Source organism: Chelonia mydas, chromosome 1, assembly GCF_015237465.2.
Source record: "Chelonia mydas isolate rCheMyd1 chromosome 1, rCheMyd1.pri.v2, whole genome shotgun sequence".
Classification (NCBI taxonomy): Eukaryota; Metazoa; Chordata; order Testudines; family Cheloniidae; genus Chelonia; species Chelonia mydas.
In genome coordinates, this window is record NC_057849.1 from 344,928,261 (window position 1) to 344,948,241 (window position 19,981).

The 19,981-nt window shown below is 55.9% G+C and overlaps 1 protein-coding gene across 3 annotated transcripts in view; it reads right to left on the reverse strand.

The window, feature by feature from the left end:
* Window positions 1–19,504, reverse strand: part of MIOX (myo-inositol oxygenase) — a 44,954-nt gene extending 25,450 nt beyond the window's left edge. The window contains exon 1 of one of the 3 annotated variants that reach the window (XM_037889474.2): window positions 19,374–19,504. In XM_037889474.2, the coding sequence (XP_037745402.1) occupies window positions 19,374–19,391 (18 nt within the window). In that variant the 5' untranslated portion in view covers window positions 19,392–19,504. The remainder of the gene's footprint in view (window positions 1–19,373) is intronic. The other 2 variants (XM_043521527.1, XM_037889475.2) reach the window with 2 other exon arrangements.
* Window positions 19,505–19,981: the final 477 nt, after the last annotated feature.

Below are 19,981 nucleotides of genomic sequence, written 5' to 3' on the forward strand. Positions count from 1 at the left end.
GCAGGGCGGCTGGCGGAGAGGCGTGGAGAGCGGAGTGGATAGCAGGGCGGCTGGCGGAGAGGCGTGGAGAGCGGAGTGGATAGCAGGGCGGCTGGCGGAGAGGCGTGGAGAGCGGAGTGGATAGCAGGGCGGCTGGCGGAGAGGCGTGGAGAGCGGAGTGGATAGCAGGGCGGCTGGCGGAGAGGCGTGGAGAGCGGAGTGGATAGCAGGGCGGCTGGCGGAGAGGCGCGGAGAGCGGAGTGGATAGCAGGGCGGCTGGCGGAGAGGCGCGGAGAGCGGAGTGGATAGCAGGGCGGCTGGCGGAGAGGCGTGGAGAGCGGAGTGGATAGCAGGGTGGCTGGCGGAGAGGCGTGGAGAGCGGAGTGGATAGCAGGGCGGCTGGCGGAGAGGCGTGGAGAGCGGAGTGGATAGCAGGGCGGCTGGCGGAGAGGCGTGGAGAGCGGAGTGGATAGCAGGGCGGCTGGCGGAGAGGCGCGGAGAGCGGAGTGGATAGCAGGGCGGCTGGCGGAGAGGCGTGGAGAGCGGAGTGGATAGCAGGGCGGCTGGCGGAGAGGCGTGGAGAGCGGAGTGGATAGCAGGGCGGCTGGCGGAGCGGCGTGGAGAGCGGAGTGGATAGCAGGGCGGCTGGCGGAGAGGCGTGGAGAGCGGAGTGGATAGCAGGGCGGCTGGCGGAGAGGCGTGGAGAGCGGAGTGGATAGCAGGGCGGCTGGCGGAGAGGCGTGGAGAGCGGAGTGGATAGCAGGGCGGCTGGCGGAGAGGCGCGGAGAGCGGAGTGGATAGCAGGGCGGCTGGCGGAGAGGCGCGGAGAGCGGAGTGGATAGCAGGGCGGCTGGCGGAGAGGCGTGGAGAGCGGAGTGGATAGCAGGGCGGCTGGCGGAGCGGCGTGGAGAGCGGAGTGGATAGCAGGGCGGCTGGCGGAGAGGCGCGGAGAGCGGAGTGGATAGCAGGGCGGCTGGCGGAGAGGCGTGGAGAGCGAGCGGATAGCAGGGCGGCTGGCGGAGAGGCGTGGAGAGCGGAGTGGATAGCAGGGCGGCTGGCGGAGAGGCGTGGAGAGCGGAGTGGATAGCAGGGCGGCTGGCGGAGAGGCGTGGAGAGCGGAGAGGATAGCAGGGCGGCTGGCGGAGAGGCGTGGAGAGCGGAGTGGATAGCAGGGCGGCTGGCGGAGAGGCGTGGAGAGCGGAGAGCGGAGTGGATAGCAGGGCGGCTGGCGGAGAGGTGTGGAGAGCGAGTGGATAGCAGGGCGGCTGGCGGAGAGGCGTGGAGAGCGGAGTGGATAGCAGGGCGGCTGGCGGAGAGGCGTGGAGAGCGGAGTGGATAGCAGGGTGACTGGCGGAGAGGCGTGGAGAGCGGAGAGCGGAGTGGATAGCAGGGAGGCTGGCGGAGAGGCGTGGAGAGCGGAGTGGGTAGCAGGGCGGCTGGCGGAGAGGCGTGGAGAGCGGAGTGGATAGCAGGGCGGCTGGCGGAGAGGCGTGGAGAGCGGAGCAGATAGCAGGGCGGCTGGCGGAGAGGCGTGGAGAGAGGAGTGGATAGCAGGGCGGCTGGCGGAGAGGCGTGGAGAGCGGAGTGGATAGCAGGGCGGCTGGCGGAGAGGCGCGGAGAGCGGAGTGGATAGCAGGGCGGCTGGCGGAGAGGCGCGGAGAGCGGAGTGGATAGCAGGGCGGCTGGCGGAGAGGCGTGGAGAGCGGAGTGGATAGCAGGGCGGCTGGCGGAGAGGCGCGGAGAGCGGAGTGGATAGCAGGGAGGCTGGCGGAGAGGCGTGGAGAGCGGAGTGGATAGCAGGGCGGCTGGCGGAGAGGCGTGGAGAGCGAGTGGATAGCAGGGCGGCTGGCGGAGAGGCGTGGAGAGCGGAGTGGATAGCAGGGCGGCTGGCGGAGAGGCGTGGAGAGCGGAGTGGATAGCAGGGTGACTGGCGGAGAGGCGTGGAGAGCGGAGAGCGGAGTGGATAGCAGGGAGGCTGGCGGAGAGGCGTGGAGAGCGGAGTGGGTAGCAGGGCGGCTGGCGGAGAGGCGTGGAGAGCGGAGTGGATAGCAGGGCGGCTGGCGGAGAGGCGTGGAGAGCGGAGCGGATAGCAGGGCGGCTGGCGGAGAGGCGTGGAGAGAGGAGTGGATAGCAGGGCGGCTGGCGGAGAGGCGTGGAGAGCGGAGTGGATAGCAGGGCGGCTGGCGGAGAGGCGCGGAGAGCGGAGTGGATAGCAGGGCGGCTGGCGGAGAGGCGCGGAGAGCGGAGTGGATAGCAGGGCGGCTGGCGGAGAGGCGTGGAGAGCGGAGTGGATAGCAGGGCGGCTGGCGGAGAGGCGCGGAGAGCGGAGTGGATAGCAGGGAGGCTGGCGGAGAGGCGTGGAGAGCGGAGTGGATAGCAGGGCGGCTGGCGGAGAGGCGTGGAGAGCGGAGTGGATAGCAGGGCGGCTGGCGGAGAGGCGTGGAGAGCGAGTGGATAGCAGGGCGGCTGGCGGAGAGGCGTGGAGAGCGAAGTGGATAGCAGGGCGGCTGGCGGAGAGGCGTGGAGAGCGGAGTGGATAGCAGGGCGGCTGGCGGAGAGGCGTGGAGAGCGGAGTGGATAGCAGGGCGGCTGGCGGAGAGGCGTGGAGAGCGGAGTGGATAGCAGGGCGGCTGGCGGAGAGGCGTGGAGAGCGGAGTGGATAGCAGGGCGGCTGGCGGAGAGGCGTGGAGAGCGGAGTGGATAGCAGGGCGGCTGGCGGAGAGGCGTGGAGAGCGGAGTGGATAGCAGGGCGGCTGGCGGAGAGGCGTGGAGAGCGGAGTGGATAGCAGGGCGGCTGGCGGAGAGGTGTGGAGAGCGGAGTGGATAGCAGGGTGGCTGGCGGAGAGGCGTGGAGAGCGGAGTGGATAGCAGAGCGGCTGGCGGAGAGACGTGGAGAGCGGAGTGGATAGCAGGGTGGCTGGCGGAGAGGCGTGGAGAGCGGAGTGGATAGCAGGGAGGCTGGCGGAGAGGCGTGGAGAGCGGAGTGGATAGCAGGGCGGCTGGCGGAGAGGCGTGGAGAGCGGAGTGGATAGCAGGGCGGCTGGCGGAGAGGCGTGGAGAGCGGAGTGGATAGCAGGGCGGCTGGCGGAGAGGTGTGGAGAGCGGAGTGGATAGCAGGGCGGCTGGCGGAGAGGCGTGGAGAGCGGATTGGATAGCAGGGCGGCTGGCGGAGAGGCGTGGAGAGCGGATTGGATAGCAGGGCGGCTGGCGGAGAGGCGCGGAGAGCGGAGTGGATAGCAGGGTGGCTGGCGGAGAGGCGTGGAGAGCGGAGTGGATAGCAGGGCGGCTGGCGGAGAGGCGTGGAGAGAGGAGTGGATAGCAGGGAGGCTGGCGGAGAGGCGTGGAGAGCGGAGTGGATAGCAGGGCGGCTGGCGGAGAGGCGTGGAGAGCGGAGTGGATAGCAGGGTGGCTGGCGGAGAGGCGTGGAGAGCGGAGAGCGGAGTGGATAGCAGGGAGGCTGGCGGAGAGGCGTGGAGAGCGGAGTGGATAGCAGGGCGGCTGGCGGAGAGGCGTGGAGAGCGGAGCGGATAGCAGGGCGGCTGGCGGAGAGGCGCGGAGAGCGGAGTGGATAGCAGGGCGGCTGGCGGAGAGGCGTGGAGAGCGGAGTGGGTAGCAGGGCGGCTGGTGGAGAGGCGTGGAGAGCGGAGCGGATAGCAGGGCGGCTGGCGGAGAGGCGTGGAGAGCGGAGCGGATAGCAGGGCGGCTGGCGGAGAGGCGCGGAGAGCGGAGAGGATAGCAGGGTGGCTGGCGGAGAGGCGTGGAGAGCGGAGTGGATAGCAGGGTGGCTGGCGGAGAGGCGTGGAGAGCGGAGTGGATAGCAGGGCGGCTGGTGGAGAGGCGTGGAGAGCGGAGCGGATAGCAGGGCGGCTGGCGGAGAGGCGTGGAGAGCGGAGTGGATAGCAGGGCGGCTGGCGGAGAGGCGTGGAGAGCGGAGTGGATAGCAGGGCGGCTGGCGGAGAGGCGTGGAGAGCGGAGCGGATAGCAGGGCGGCTGGCGGAGAGGCGCGGAGAGCGGAGTGGATAGCAGGGCGGCTGGCGGAGAGGCGTGGAGAGCGGAGTGGATAGCAGGGTGGCTGGCGGAGAGGCGTGGAGAGCGGAGTGGATAGCAGGATGGCTGGCAGAGAGGCGTGGAGAGCGGAGTGGATAGCAGGGCGGCTGGCGGAGAGGCGTGGAGAGCGGAGTGGATAGCAGGGCGGCTGGCGGAGAGGCGTGGAGAGCGGAGTGGATAGCAGGGCGGCTGGCGGAGAGGCGTGGAGAGAGGAGTGGATAGCAGGGCGGCTGGCGGAGAGGCGTGGAGAGCGGAGTGGATAGCAGGGCGGCTGGCGGAGAGGCGTGGAGAGCGGAGTGGATAGCAGGGCGGCTGACGGAGAGGCGTGGAGAGAGGAGTGGATAGCAGGGCGGCTGGCGGAGAGGCGTGGAGAGCGGAGTGGATGGCAGGGCGGCTGGTGGAGAGGCGTGGAGAGCGGAGTGGATAGCAGGGCGGCTGGCGGAGAGGCGTGGAGAGCGGAGTGGATAGCAGGGCGGCTGGTGGAGAGGCGTGGAGAGCGGAGTGGATAGCAGGGCGGCTGGCGGAGAGGCGTGGAGAGCGGAGTGGATAGCAGGGCGGCTGGCGGAGAGGCGTGGAGAGCGGAGTGGATAGCAGGGCGGCTGGCGGAGAGGCGTGGAGAGCGGAGTGGATAGCAGGGCGGCTGGCGGAGCGGCGTGGAGAGAGGAGTGGATAGCAGGGCGGCTGGCGGAGCGGCGTGGAGAGCGGAGTGGATAGCAGGGCGGCTGGCGGAGAGGCGTGGAGAGCGGAGCGGATAGCAGGGCGGCTGGCGGAGAGGCGTGGAGAGCGGATTGGATAGCAGGGTGGCTGGCGGAGAGGCGTGGAGAGCGGAGTGGATAGCAGGGCGGCTGGCGGAGAGGCGTGGAGAGCGGAGCGGATAGCAGGGCGGCTGGCGGAGAGGCGTGGAGAGAGGAGCGGATAGCAGGGCGGCTGGCGGAGAGGCGTGGAGAGCGGAGTGGATAGCAGGGCGGCTGGCGGAGAGGTGTGGAGAGAGGAGTGGATAGCTGGGTGGCTGACGGAGAGGCGTGGAGAGCGGAGTGGATAGCAGGGCGGCTGGCGGAGAGGCGTGGAGAGCGGAGCGGATAGCAGGGCGGCTGGCGGAGAGGCGTGGAGAGCGGAGTGGATAGCAGGGCGGCTGGCGGAGAGGCGTGGAGAGCGGAGTGGATAGCAGGGCGGCTGGCGGAGAGGCGTGGAGAGCGGAGCGGATAGCAGGGCGGCTCGCGGAGAGGCGTGGAGAGCGGAGTGGATAGCAGGGCGGCTGGCGGAGAGGCGTGGAGAGCGGAGTGGATAGCAGGGCGGCTGGCGGAGAGGCGTGGAGAGCGGAGTGGATAGCAGGGCGGCTGGCGGAGAGGTGTGGAGAGCGGAGAGGATAGCAGGGCGGCTGGCGGAGAGGCGTGGAGAGCGGAGTGGATGGCAGGGTGGCTGGCGGAGAGGCGTGGAGAGAGGAGCGGATAGCAGGGCGGCTGGCGGAGAGGCGTGGAGAGCGGAGCGGATAGCAGGGCGGCTGGCGGAGAGGCGTGGAGAGCGGAGCGGATAGCAGGGCGGCTGGCGGAGAGGCGTGGAGAGCGGAGTGGATAGCAGGGCGGCTGGCGGAGAGGCGTGGAGAGCGGAGTGGATAGCAGGGCGGCTGGCGGAGAGGCGTGGAGAGCGAGTGGATAGCAGGGCGGCTGGCGGAGAGGTGTGGAGAGCGGAGTGGATAGCAGGGCGGCTGGCGGAGAGGCATGGAGAGCGGAGAGCGGAGTGGATAGCAGGGCGGCTGGCGGAGAGGCGTGGAGAGCGGAGTGGATAGCAGGGCGGCTGGCGGAGAGGCGTGGAGAGCGGAGTGGATAGCAGGGTGGCTGGCGGAGAGGGGTGGAGAGCGGAGTGGATAGCAGGGCGGCTGGTGGAGAGGCGTGGAGAGCGGAGTGGATAGCAGGGCGGCTGGCGGAGAGGCGTGGAGAGCGGAGAGGATAGCAGGGCGGCTGGCGGAGAGGCGTGGAGAGAGGAGTGGATAGCAGGGCGGCTGGCGGAGAGGCGTGGAGAGCGGAGTGGATAGCAGGGCGGCTGGCGGAGAGGCGTGGAGAGCGGAGTGGATAGCAGGGCGGCTGGCGGAGAGGCGTGGAGAGCGGAGTGGATAGCAGGGCGGCTGGCGGAGAGGCGTGGAGAGCGGAGAGGATAGCAGGGTGGCTGGCAGAGAGGCGTGGAGAGCGGAGTGGATAGCAGGGCGGCTGGCGGAGAGGCGTGGAGAGCGGAGTGGATAGCAGGGCGGCTGGCGGAGAGGCGTGGAGAGCGGAGTGGATAGCAGGGCGGCTGGCGGAGAGGCGTGGAGAGCGGAGTGGATAGCAGGGCGGCTGGCGGAGAGGTGTGGAGAGCGGAGTGGATAGCAGGGCGGCTGGCGGAGAGGCGTGGAGAGCGGAGTGGATAGCAGGGCGGCTGGCGGAGAGGCGTGGAGAGCGGAGTGGATAGCAGGGCGGCTGGCGGAGAGGCGTGGAGAGAGGAGTGGATAGCAGGGCGGCTGGCGGAGAGGCGTGGAGAGCGGAGTGGATAGCAGGGCGGCTGGCGGAGAGGCGCGGAGAGCGGAGTGGATAGCAGGGCGGCTGGCGGAGAGGCGCGGAGAGCGGAGTGGATAGCAAGGCGGCTGGCGGAGAGGCGTGGAGAGCGGAGTGGATAGCAGGGCGGCTGGCGGAGCGGCGTGGAGAGAGGAGTGGATAGCAGGGCGGCTGGCGGAGAGGCGTGGAGAGCGGAGTGGATAGCAGGGCGGCTGGCGGAGAGGCGTGGAGAGCGGAGTGGATAGCAGGGCGGCTGGCGGAGAGGCGTGGAGAGCGGAGAGCGGAGTGGATAGCAGGGCGGCTGGCGGAGAGGCGTGGAGAGCGGAGTGGATAGCAGGGCGGCTGGCGGAGAGGCGTGGAGAGCGGAGTGGATAGCAGGGCGGCTGGCGGAGAGGCGTGGAGAGCGAAGTGGATAGCAGGGCGGCTGGCGGAGAGGCGTGGAGAGCGGAGTGGATAGCAGGGCGGCTGGCGGAGAGGCGTGGAGAGCGGAGTGGATAGCAGGGCGGCTGGCGGAGAGGCGTGGAGAGCGAGTGGATAGCAGGGCGGCTGGCGGAGAGGCGTGGAGAGCGGAGTGGATAGCAGGGCGGCTGGCGGAGAGGTGTGGAGAGCGGAGTGGATAGCAGGGTGGCTGGCGGAGAGGCGTGGAGAGAGGAGTGGGTAGCAGGGCGGCTGGCGGAGAGGCGTGGAGAGCGGAGTGGATAGCAGGGCGGCTGGCGGAGAGGCGTGGAGAGCGGAGTGGATAGCAGGGTGGCTGGCGGAGAGGCGTGGAGAGCGGAGTGGATAGCAGGGCGGCTGGCGGAGAGGCGTGGAGAGCGGAGTGGATAGCAGGGCGGCTGGCGGAGAGGCGTGGAGAGCGGAGTGGATAGCAGGGCGGCTGGCGGAGAGGCGTGGAGAGCGGAGTGGATAGCAGGGTGGCTGGCGGAGAGGCGTGGAGAGCGGAGTGGATAGCAGGGTGGCTGGCGGAGAGGTGCGGCTGGTGGTGAAGACTGCAGCAGAGCCCTATGGAGAGGCGTGGCACTTGGCCGTTGACCCGAGCAGCGGAGCATGTAAGATGCCCCCCACCTGCCTCCACTTCCACCTGGGCTGGGAGGTAAACTCAGCAGCTTCTGAACTTCTGAACTCTGGGGGGCTGCACTGACCAAGGACAGAAACTGGGGGTGGGGGGCGGGTGACTATTGGGTTGCTGGACTTAAGACCCTGAGGGGAAAAGGACACTGCCAAACTTACTTGGGGGAGGGTCTTTTGCTCATGGTTGGTGTTATGAATCCTGTTTGTGGTGTTTCCCCAACATAATGCCTCATTGTTTCCCTCCTTTATTAAAAGGCTTTTGCTACACTCAGACTCTGTGCTTGCCAGAGGGGAAGTATTGCCCCTTAGAGGCACTTGAGGGGAAGGGGGGGGGTGTAATTGTCCCAGGTCACTGGGTCGGGGCTCAAGCCAGTTTTGCATTGTGTTATTGAAACGGAACCTCAGATACTGAACCCGGCCCTTGTTGCTGCCAACTCTGACGGGCAGAAGGGTTACATATATACATAACTTTTCCTCATTTTTAAAGGTATGTATTCTCTTATGCAGTTAGCTCAATTCTAAATCAATTAAATATATGCAAAAAAGACTTAATAACAGAGGAATAAAGGAGAAATGTTTGTGTATAATTCTATGATATCTATCATGCATTTTTCTAATTTTCAGAAAAAAATATTTGTATGCAGTTAGAACATTTCTAACTACATTACACACATGCACGAAGGCTGCAAGGGATTCCTGATCGGAAGGGTAAATATAACTTTAGGATTAATGACGTGTGTACGGGATCTAGTTGTTCTACGACCGCCTTTCAGAGATGGCCAAGAAGGTTTTTAAAAGGGATGGGGAGAGCCGGGAGAAAGATGAGAAAAGCCATTTACGCAACAGAAAGTGAATATTTTGGACCTCATTATGATGGACAAAGATGAATTAATCACTGGACTGGAAGTTGGTGATTGCGGAGGCCCAGTGATCATGACATAAAATGTTTGATTCCACAATCCTCATTTCTGGGGTCCACACTTTAAAAAGGATGTTGAAAAACTGAAGAAGATGCAGAAAGGAGCCACAAAAACAACTCAAAGCGGGGGGAGAAAATGCCTTGAAGCAAGAGACATAAAGAGCAGCACCATCTGTTTAGCTCATCAACAAGCTGCTGACAGGTGACTCTTGGTTCCAGTGTATAGGGACCTTCGTAGAGAGAAGCGACTGGGCACTAAAGGGGTCTGTTCTCTAGCTAAGAAAGGCAGAACAAGAACCAGCAGCTGGAAGCTGAAGACAGACCAAATCAAATTAGAAATAAGGCACATTTTATCGTAGTGAGTGAGGGGGATTAACCATTGGCACAAACTATCAAGGGGGGCGGGGTGGTTTGTCCATCTTGGAGGTCTTCAGAGCAAGACTGGCTGTCTTTCTGGAAGATCCACTTTAGCTACACCACAAGTTATGCGGTAGTGAAACACAAGCTATTGGGCTCCATACAGGGGGAACTGCGTGAATTTGAATGGGCTGTGAAATGCAGGAGGTCAGGTCAGATGATCTAACGGCAGGGCCGGCCTTATGGGTGGGCAATGTGGGTGACCACCCAGGATGTTGTGGTCAAGAGGGAAGGAGTGTGCTGGGTCTGGGGTGCAAGGCCATGGAAGGGAGCTCGAGGCAATGTGGGGGAGGCAGCGGGGGTCAAGGGGCATGGAAGCGGTGGGGAACCCAAGGAGACAGTAGAGGATATAGGTGATGGGGGAATGGGTGGGGAGACAGTGGAGGCCAGGGGCAATGGGGGGATCAGTGGGCGGCAATGGAGGCTTACGGGGGATGGGTGGGGAGCTCAGGGAGGTAGTGGAGGCCAGAGCATCAAAATACAGGTTCAGCCAGGGTGCCATTTCCCTAAGGCCCGCCCTGTCTAACGGTCCCTTCTGAGCTTAAACTCCATGAACCTATGAATCTACCCCACCGAAAACTCCCAGCTCTGGGAGCAGGCGACAAACCACACCCCCCTGCCTGAGCCAATTAGCAAGTCGTCTTTAACCACGCGGCCTTTTGCATAATCACACATCATAAAATATTAGGGTGCGTCACATTTTTCTGCGCCAGTCAGAAGGTTTTTTTGACCCCCGTAGCCTTTTGCGGTACTGTACCAGGCTTTCCCCCCAAATTTCCCTATTCCATTTACTCATCATCCTCTTCTCCCAAATGGCAATCAGCCCCTAGTGGCTTCCACCGTAAAGAGGCCTCGTCATTTTAGTAAAATTTTGCCTACATGAACTGCACAGAATGAAGACTTCAATCCAACCCTGGGGAAGGGGCGGGGCAGGACCACAGTTCAGGCGACGGTGGGCCCCCCATTTTTAGGGGGCTTCCGCCACTCCTGGATGAAGTACCCTGCATGTTGTGATAGGCATGTGCAGGACCCATGGATTTTGAAAGGTGTGTTATGGGGGATGTTGATTATCATGACAGTGGAGATTTGCCTGCACGTTTTGTATCTGTTGTTCGGACAGAGACTGGTGCCACTTGGCATTGGTGGGTCCTAGTCTGTGGGGAGCTTGTTTCTAATGATGACTTGGCAAGGTTGGGGGGTTGTTTGAAGGCCAGAAGGGGCATTCGGGAAAAATTTATTTCAGCTTGGGGTCCCCACCGAGTATGGGCTGTAAGTCTTTGATGCTACCCCATGTGGGTTAGGGATTAATCACAGTTTTAATCACACTGTTAAACAGTAGAATACCAATTGAAATTTATTAAATATTTTTGGACATTTGTCTACATTTTCAAATATATGGATTTCAATTACAACACATGATACAGAGTGTACAGTGCTCACTTTATATTATTATTTTTCTTGCAAATATTTGCACTTTAGAAATGATAAAAGAAATAGTATTTTTCAATTCACCTCATACAAGTACTGTAACAGAATCTCTTTATCGTGAAAGTGCAATTTACAAATATAGATTTTTTTCTGTTACATAACTGCCCTCAAAAACAAAACAATGTAAAACTTTAGAGCCTACAAGTCCACTCAGTCCTACTCCGTGTTCAGCCAATCGCTAAGACAAACAAGTTTGTTTACATTTATGGGAGATAATGCTGCCCACTTCTTATTGACAATGTCACCTGAAAGGGAGAACAGGAATGGCACTTTTGTAGCCAGCATTGCAAAGTATTTATGTGCCAGATATGCTAAACATTCGTATGCCCCTTCATGCTTCGGTCACTATTCCAGAGGACATGCTTCCATGCTGATGACGCTCGTTAAAAAAATAATGTGTTAATTAAATTTGTGACTGAACTTCTTGGGGGAGAATTGTATGTCCTCTGTTCTGTTTTACTCGCATTCTGCCATATATTTCATGTTAAAGCAGTCTCAGATGATGACCCAGCACATGTTGTTCATTTTAAGAACACTTTCACTGCAGATTTGACAAAACGCAAAGAAGGTACCAATGTGAGATTTCTAAAGATAGCTACAGCACTCGACCCAAGGTTTAAGAATCTGAAGTGCCTTCCAAAAATCTAAGAGGGATGAGGCGTGGAGCATGCTTTCAGAAGTCTTAAAAGAGCAACACTCCAACGCGGAAACGACAGAACCCAAACCACAAAAAAAAGAAAATCAACCTTCTGCTGGTGGCAGCTTACTCAGATGATGAAAATGAACATGCGTCAGTCCACTCTGCTTTAAATTGTTATTGAGCAGAACCCATCAGCAGCATGGACGCATGTCCTCTGGAATGGTGGTTGAAGCATGAAGGGACATACGAATCTTTGGCGCATCTGGCACATAAATATCTTGTGACGCCAGCTACAACAGTGCCATGAGAACGCCTGTTCTCACTTTCAGATGACAGTGTGTAAACAAGAAGCGGGCAGCATTATCTCCTGAAAATGTAAATAAACTTGTTTGTCTTAGTGCTTGGCTGAACAAGCAGTAGGACTGAGTGGACTCGTAGGCTCTAAAGTTTTAAACTGTTTTATTTTTGAATGCAGTTATTTTTGTACATAATTCTACATTTGTAAGTTTAACTTTCATGATAAAGAGATTGTATTACGGTACTTGTATGAGGTAAATTGAAAAATACTATTTCCTTTGTTTTTTACAGGGCAAATATTTGTAGTAAAAAGAAATATAAAGCGAGCACTGTACACTTTGTATTCTGTGTTGTAATTAAAATCAATATATTTGAAAATGTAGAAAACATCCAAAATTATTATTTAATAATCATTATTTACATAAATGATATTTTATTATTGTTTAACCGCACGAGTAATCACGATTAATTTTTTTAATCGCGATTAATTTTTTTAATTGCTTGACAGCCCTAATTTTAAGTCATGGCTTTCTCACTGCCTGAAGGACAGAGATAAAGGTTCCCCATTTGACACCTTCCCTTGACCCTTCCATTTTTCTGAGTTTTTTGTGGTTATCTGAGGAAACATGTGCCCCCAACCTCACCTTCCCTATTTTTCTCAAGCTAATAGCTGGTAATTAAAATTGTGTCCTCTCCATCTCCTTCTACTAAACGTACTATTTTTAGTCAAAGGTCTAATGAAATAAAAAATCACCCCAATTAATGGTTTAGAAAGTATTTCTTACATGCTACGTACAGCGAGAGAAAGAGAAAGAGTAACCCAACCTTTAAAAAGTATAATTCATAAATAGGGCCCAAGGATAAGACATCAGACCTGGCTTTTAGGGGAAACTTTGACAACTGTCTGGAACCTTTATTTAGCAAAGCAAATGTTATATGCTTTGTTTGTCAGTCGGCATACTTTAGCACAGGTGAGCACTCGTAATATAAAAGCTCTCCCCTGCCTCCTGAGGTGTTATCTCCCCACCTTTCTTCTGCCAGTCTTTCTAATCGTTTTCCCAAGGGGATCAGCAGTGAGAAATAAATAAATTACATTAACAAGGGCATCGGACACATTGGGCATATATAACAGGCCAAAACTCCATGCTTGGTCGTTTCTAACTGGCAAGAAAAATGCTCAGTGATATATTGTAGCAGTATCTGCAAAGCAACAATTAAATTTTTAAAATTACGTATTTGTCATCACATTGAAGGGATCCCAAGAAATAATTCCCCCGCTCTTATATCAAACGTTACATTGTACACAAACTGTGACCCTAGAGCAGTGGTTCCCAAACTTGTCCTGCCACTTGTGCAGGGGAAAGCCCCTGGCAGGCCGGTTTGTTTACCTGCCGCGTCCGCAGGTTCGGCCGATCGCGGCTCCCAGTGGCCGCGGTTCGCTGCTCCAGGCCAATGGGAGCTGCTGGAAGCGGCGTGGGCCGAGGGACGTACTGGCTGCCGCTTCCCGGAGCAGCGAACCACGGCCACTGGGAACCGCGATCGGCCGAACCTGCGGACGCGGCAGGTAAACAAACCGGCCCAGCCCAGCAGGGGCTTTTCCTGCACAAGCACCGGAACTAGTCTGGGAACCACTGATCTAGATATTTGATAGAGATAAATACACAAGACAGCATCTGATAGACCTGAGAAATCATTGAAAACAGAGGCGTCGTGGTGACTAAAGCCCTAACGCAGAGGGGTTTGGGAGGGATTGAAGGCCTTGCTGAAGTGAAAGAGGATATGATGTAAGAGAGGATTGGAAGAAAACGGTAAAGCTCAGAGGTATTTTGCACCAAATATGAAACTCAAATATGAAATTGCAGAACTGGTACTTGTTAAATGTAACCTATCACTTAAATCAGCCTCTGTCCCAGATGACTTGAGGATAGCTAATGTAACACCTGTTTTTAAAAAAGGCTCCGGAGGTGATCCTCACAATTACAGGCTGGTGAGCTTGAAATGATAGTAAAAAACAAAATTATCAGAAGCACAGATGAACAGAATATGCTGGGAAAGAGTAAACAGGGATTTTGTAAAGGGAAATCATACCTCACCAATCTAACAGAATTCTTTGAGGGGGCCAACAGGCATGTGGACAAGAGGGATCCAGAGGATATAGTGTACTTGGATTTCAGAAAGCCTTTGACAAGTTCCCACACCAAATGTTCTTAGACAAAGTGAGCAGATGAAATTCAATATTGATAAGTGCAAAGTAATGCATATTGGAAAAAATAATCCCAACTATATATACAAAATGATGGGGTCTAAATTAGATGTTACCGCTCAAGAGAGAGATCTTAGAGTCACTATGGATAGTCCTCTGAAAACATCCACTCAATGTGCAGCAGAAGTAAAAAAGGCTAACAGAACGTTAGGAACTATTAGGAAAGGGATAGATAATAAAACAGAAAATATCATTATGCCACTATATAAAGCCATAATACACCCACACCTTGAATAGTGCCTGCAGTTCGGTTGCCCCATCTCAAAAAAGATATATTAGAACTGGAAAAGGTGCAGAGAAGGGCACACCAGCACCAAGCCAGACAAGCCATGAGACCATGGTAACTGACAATGAAAGTAATCGCAAGGATGGGGCAGAGGAAGAGAACCAGAAGATGGCTCCTCAGCCCTGCTGTTGTTTGAGGCTCTGAAACTCAATCAGGAGACCCCAAGTCATTCAAACAGTGGGGTGGAAGAGACGAGGCACACGTAAGTTATTTTGGGATGTTCTCTGGCCTGTGTTATGCAGATCAGACGAGATGATCACAAGGGTCCCTTCTGGCCTTGGAATCTATGAAGCTGCATGTAAGAATGTTTAAGGCGCTGCACAAAAGGCGCGGTAGGGGTGAGAAGAGCAGGCTATGGTTGCTGAACTTGCTAGAGCAGTTGGTTGCCCCACACCCGCCAAAAGGTCTGTGGAGCAAGACCAGCCTGAGGTGAATTTTTTGTAAAGGCCGAAGAGGCCTCCTGACACAAAGTCGAAAGGTTTTAAAGTGTGGCATAAAAACTAAAATCAAACCTGGCTTGTGTTTTGTATTTAAATCCCTCAGCAGCTGAGCACTGTTTCCTCAGAGGCCTTGGAGTACCGGGAGACTACCGTCTCTGAAGGCACGACTGGGTTCGGCCCGGCCTGCGCTCGCCAGACCCGAAACCAGATGCTCAACCGGGTGCTGGGAGAGCAGAGTGTGATAATTCTGCAGCTGGGTCTTTTATCTGACTGCCAAATTCCTGCCTCTAAGTTAGATAAAATGTAGGTGTTTGTGGCCGTTTCAGGATTTTTCATTTCTTTTTTGTATTTTGCTCAATGGGTCAAATAAGTGAATAATGTGAAAATACTGACTATATAAACCGTTTCAGAGGCGTTGAACATTTTGTTTGTATCCATCGCCTCCCTAATATTAAAATATGGGTTTCCCGAACACTCCATTATTGTTTTTTCATTTATGAAATCCAAGTTTTATCAATATACATTCCAGGCAGGCGCCTTAAATACTGAACGAGTTACAAGTTAACAAAACAGGCAGCAGTTGTGGACAGAAAAGCGAAAAGTGTTATGAATTCTTTTACATAGAGTAGGAATAGTTTAATCTAGGCCTGCATTTTGTCTCCTGCCCGGGAGTATTGACCAATTTTACACAGTTGGAGTTCCTTTAAGTTGGGCTGTGTGTGTTGTATAAACTAGGGCTGAAAAACAAGTCTGAGTGTGTGTGCTTTGGGGGATTGTCTGTGCATGGCCTGTGTGCACCCAGGGGGACGTGTACAGGCTTCCACGCGTGTGTCATGCGATTGCCTGGTTTTTATTCTTGATTCCTCTGAAATAACTGTTATCGACCCCCATATGACCACGTGCAGGCAGCACACACCGGTTGCTGAGCAGGGCTTGGCATGGTCCTCTGCGTATGTCCAGTTTCCATTTGCGTGCACTTGTGATGCATGCGCTGGCTGTCCACATGCGCCCGGAGTGCATCGTTTTCTAAACACAAGGGGACTGTTCTCCCCTTACTAACACTCGGAGGGGGGCGGGGGGTTGGTTGCTGGCTCCCAGTACCAAAAGAAAGGGGAAGAGTCGATGGAGAATCAAGACCCTGAGACTGACAGTCCCCAGGACTAATGGGGAGAGGCCAATGCTCCAGGTCAGCCTGATTGACAGGGCGGGCAGGCTAATCAGGGAGTCAGGGGGGTCCCATCCTGCTGTGAGCTGGAACTGCCTGGGGCAGACAGCGTGGGGCTGAGCTAAGGAGACAGCAGGGGCCCACGGCAAGCTGGGGAGCAGAGCTGGGCCAGAGCCAGAGGGGCCAGAGAAGCAGCCCAGGGAGCTGGAGGCAGAGCCACACCCAGGCTGAGGCAGAATGAAGCCGGAGCCGGGGCCGGGGCCGGGGCTGGGGCTGGGGCTGGAGCCGTCCGGAGCCGGGTGCAGTGAGCAGCTGGGGAGAGTGCGTGGGTGGGTGGGGGACCCTGGGCAGAGGGGCCAGCGCAGGGAGACGCCCCCAGCCAAGGCGGGGATCAGAACCCCGACGGGGCCTGACGCTGGGAAGAAGGGTCCTGCCACCGAGAGCCCGAGGGCGTGTGGGAACCGGCAGAGCAAGGGTCCGACCCGCAGCATCCCTGCAGCACAGCCGGGGCCCGGGCAGGGGCCTGGGACTTGTGAGGAGCAGACTGAACTGCCCTGACAGTCCAGAGACGCTGGGTGTGACGTCCCCGGGCCACAGAGCGGGGTGACGGGTTTTCCTTTCACCTTTCCCGCTGTTTCCTTATTTTTAAGATTGCTTGCTGTTTCACCAGTTGTATTTGCTTTGAACTATATGTAATGATCAGTGGGTCAGGGAAATGCCCAGTGCGGAGAGAGCCCCTCAGAGCGGGGACACCCTACCCCCTGCCTTGAGTGACCACGACAAAGTTGGGGATCGAGCCCCCCAGGAATCCTGGGCCCAGCCTTGTCGGGGTTACAAGGACTCTGTCACACAGGAGGGTGGAAGGGGAGCCCTCGAGGTCAGGTGGGCCCCTGGGTAAAGGAAGTGGGAGTGAGGACTCAGATCCTTTCCCTAGCCCACTTCACCGGGGTAGCGTATAAGCCAGGAAAGTTCCCCACAATAGCAGGCCCATTCCCCCTGCTTACATAAAGTTCCCCCTGCTTACATAAAGTGTTACGTTGGAGGGTGGCAGAACTGGTAAAGCCTTTTGTTAGTCTCGAAGGTGCCACAAGTCCTCCTTTTCCTTTTCTCTTTGCGAATACAGACTAACACGGCTGCCTCTCTGAAACCTGTGCTATGGAAGAGTGTCGGTATTTCAGACATTAACATTAGCCAAAGGCAGCACTGCCGGCTTTATCCTTTCAGAGCTTGGTGTGGAGAGAGAGGAATTTGGGAGGGGGAAGGTCCTCCTGCAGGTCCTGCATAGCCTTGTTACTGGCCTTCAAAAAGCAACTAACACCTGTTCTCTGTCTTCACACTTAGATACCTGTGTTATCTAGCGACACAATGACAAAACGGCCAGGAAGATTTCAGAGAAAATAACTTTTTCCTCATGGTGCTTTTCTCAGGAGTGTGGGAGAGTTTAAACCAGGGTGCCCTACAGTTCGGCTTTAATTTGTTAAATAGCAGCCACAAAGGAGAGTGTGGTGTGTGAGTGTTTGTGTCTGTGCGGGTGTTTAATTTATTTAGAATTGTACTAACTGCTTAAAAGAATATTTTCTCGAAAAACGAGGAAAATGCATGAGGCATTATGTATTTATATATAAACACTTCTTTGTTCCTCAGTTACTAACCCTTTTTGCAAGTGTTTAATCTGTTTAGAATTGAACTAATTATATAAATGCATATTTTTCTCTAAAATAAAGGAAAATGCATTAGATAGATGTGGCGGGTGTCTGGGGATAGATAGATAGATAGAGGAGGTGTCTGGGGGTAGATACTTTTATTCCTTTGTTAAACCTTTTGCACATATGTCTTGAGAATTTTGCTAGCACTTTCATACACATTATTTAATTGGCTTTATTTAGAATTGTAGTAATGGCATAAAAAGCATATTTTTTCTAAAATGAGTGAAAGGCATGAAATATGTATTTAGTCATTTCTTTTTAATGATTCCAGAAGAATTAATTAATTAACATTTTTTTTAAATCTCATTTTTTTCCCAACCGGGCCCATGGCACCATAAATGCACACATGGCTCGAAAGAAACCCTAGGGGTCCTGGAAAGGGAGGGCATGATAGGAAGGACTTCCAGAACCATACAGCCAACTCACTGGACCAAAAAGAGGGTCTAATGCTGAAGTCTAATTGGGACAACATCATGGGGGAAGGGGAGTTGGAAACCTGTCAAAAATATATGCTGAGGAAAGGTACAGAGATGTCACTACTTATGCCATAAGAACAGAAGAACGGCCATATTGGGTCAGAACAATGGTCCATCTATCCCAGTATCCTGTCTTCCAACAGTGATCCGTGCTAGATGCTTCAGCAGGAATGAACAGAAATGGGCAATTATTGAGTGATCCATCCCCTGTTGTCCAGTCCCAGGTTCTGGCATTCAGAGGTTTAGAGACACCCATAGCATGGGGTTGTGTCCCTGAGCATCTTGGCTAAAAGCCATTAATGGGCCTGTTCTCCAGCAATTGATCTAATTCTTTTTTGAACCCAGTTATATGTTTAGCCTTCACAACATCCCATGTCAATGAGTTCCACAGGTTAACTGTGTGCTTTAAGAAGAAGTGCTTCCTTTTGTTTTAAACTGGCTGCCTATTCATTTCATCAGGTGACCCCTGGTTCTTGTGTACAGGTAAATAACACTTCCTTATTCACACACCGGTCGTGATTTTACAGCCCTTTATCCTATCCCCCCTGTGTCGTCTCTTTTCCAAGATGAACAGTCCCGGTCTTTTTAATCTCCCCTCATTCGGAAGCTTGTTGCCCTTCTCTGCACCTTTTCCCATTTCAAGGTGTCGTTTTTGAGATGTGGCAACCACATTTGCAAGCACAATTCAAGTTGTGGGCAGACCATGGATTTATCTAGTGACACTACGATATTTTCTGTCTTATTACCTATCCATTTCCTGATGGTCCCTAACAATCCGTTGGCCTGTGTGTCTATCTTCTACGGATGGTTACAGGGCTCACTGTTTTATTTAGGGCTCAATTTTGCCCTGACCTATGGCGGGGAGAAGTGTGGGGACAAGAAGCCCCCTATCCTCTAGCAAACTCTTGTAGGGCCCGAGCATAAGGGTGAGAGGTGGGCAAGTGTGCCTGACACTGCTAGGAGATCAAGGAGAAGGGGCTGGACCCTGAGCCCTGTGCGTCCGCTAGCATCTGGGCACAGCAGGTCTGGCAGATCTGTACACGTGGGAGCCAGTGGGGGAAGGCAGGATCTATATGTATAGGATTGACTAGGAGCATCCACACACACCTGGGAACCTGTAGGGTCTGTGTGTGCAGGATACCTGATGGGGTACGACGGGGTCTGTGCACAGACAGTAGGGTCTGTGCGCAGGGGATCAGATGAGAAGCAGCAGGATCTCTGAGTGTGGGATGCAGCAGGGTCCAGCGGGGTCTGAACACAGAGGATCCAGGGGTCTCTCTGCATGTGGGGGATCCAGTGGAAGATGCAAGCTCTGCACGGGGGTGGCGGGGGTACAGTGGGGTGTGTAGACAGAGGAGCCAGAGGGAGCCGTAGGACCAAACCCAGCAAAGGAAAATCTCAGGGGAACCACAGGAAAACCTTCCTGCCAGCCTGGCTGGTGAGTCATGTCCCCAATGGAATGAGTGGGAGCCTTGTCTCTTGGGACACTGAAAACTAGCCAGGGCCTAGCCCTGGCTAATAGACGCTAGGCAAATCCGGACCTGGAGGATGGGAGGCGGGGGGGCCAATGGCTGGGCACGATGGGAGTGACCCCACGGCTTTTCCTCTGCTGCCTCTAGGATTCAGATCCCAGGCCAGTCTGCCTCTCCCTACTCACCAAGCGTATGACCTTCATCCCGGCTCCTCACCCTGGCAGCCCCTGGAGGAGGAGAGTGTGTGAGGAGGGGAGCTCTGTAGTCTCTGGGGCCAGGGCAGGCGTCTCTCTGGGTTTATAAAACCCCCTGAGTTACGCAAGGAGGGCCTAGGACTGGCCAGAACCTGCCTGAAGAAGTGCTGACCCCAGGGCGCAATGAGTCACCAGTTAACTAGCCCTGGGGCAAACTCTCATTGCTTGGAAGTAGCTTCTGGGAAAGCAATTAATGTGTGAGCCTTTGACAGCTGAGGAATGACAGCTGCAGGAGGGGCAGGGGTGGGAGAAGGATCTTGTTGCTGATCCAGAGAGCTCGTATCTGTGTCCTTGAGAGGCACAAACCAGTGGCCTGTCCTGTGCCCCAGGCAGGGGGTCGCACTGGGGAAGGGGAGAGGCCATCTCAGCAGAGCGGGCCCTGTGGAGCTAGAGGCCTTGTCACATACCCAGACATTTCGGGGGAAGCTCAGGAAGTTCAAGCTCCACCTGGCTAACCCAGAGCACTTAATCTTTCACCCCACGCCCTTCCTCCGTCCTTTCTCATTCTCTAAACAGCATCACCCGCCTGCCCGGCACAC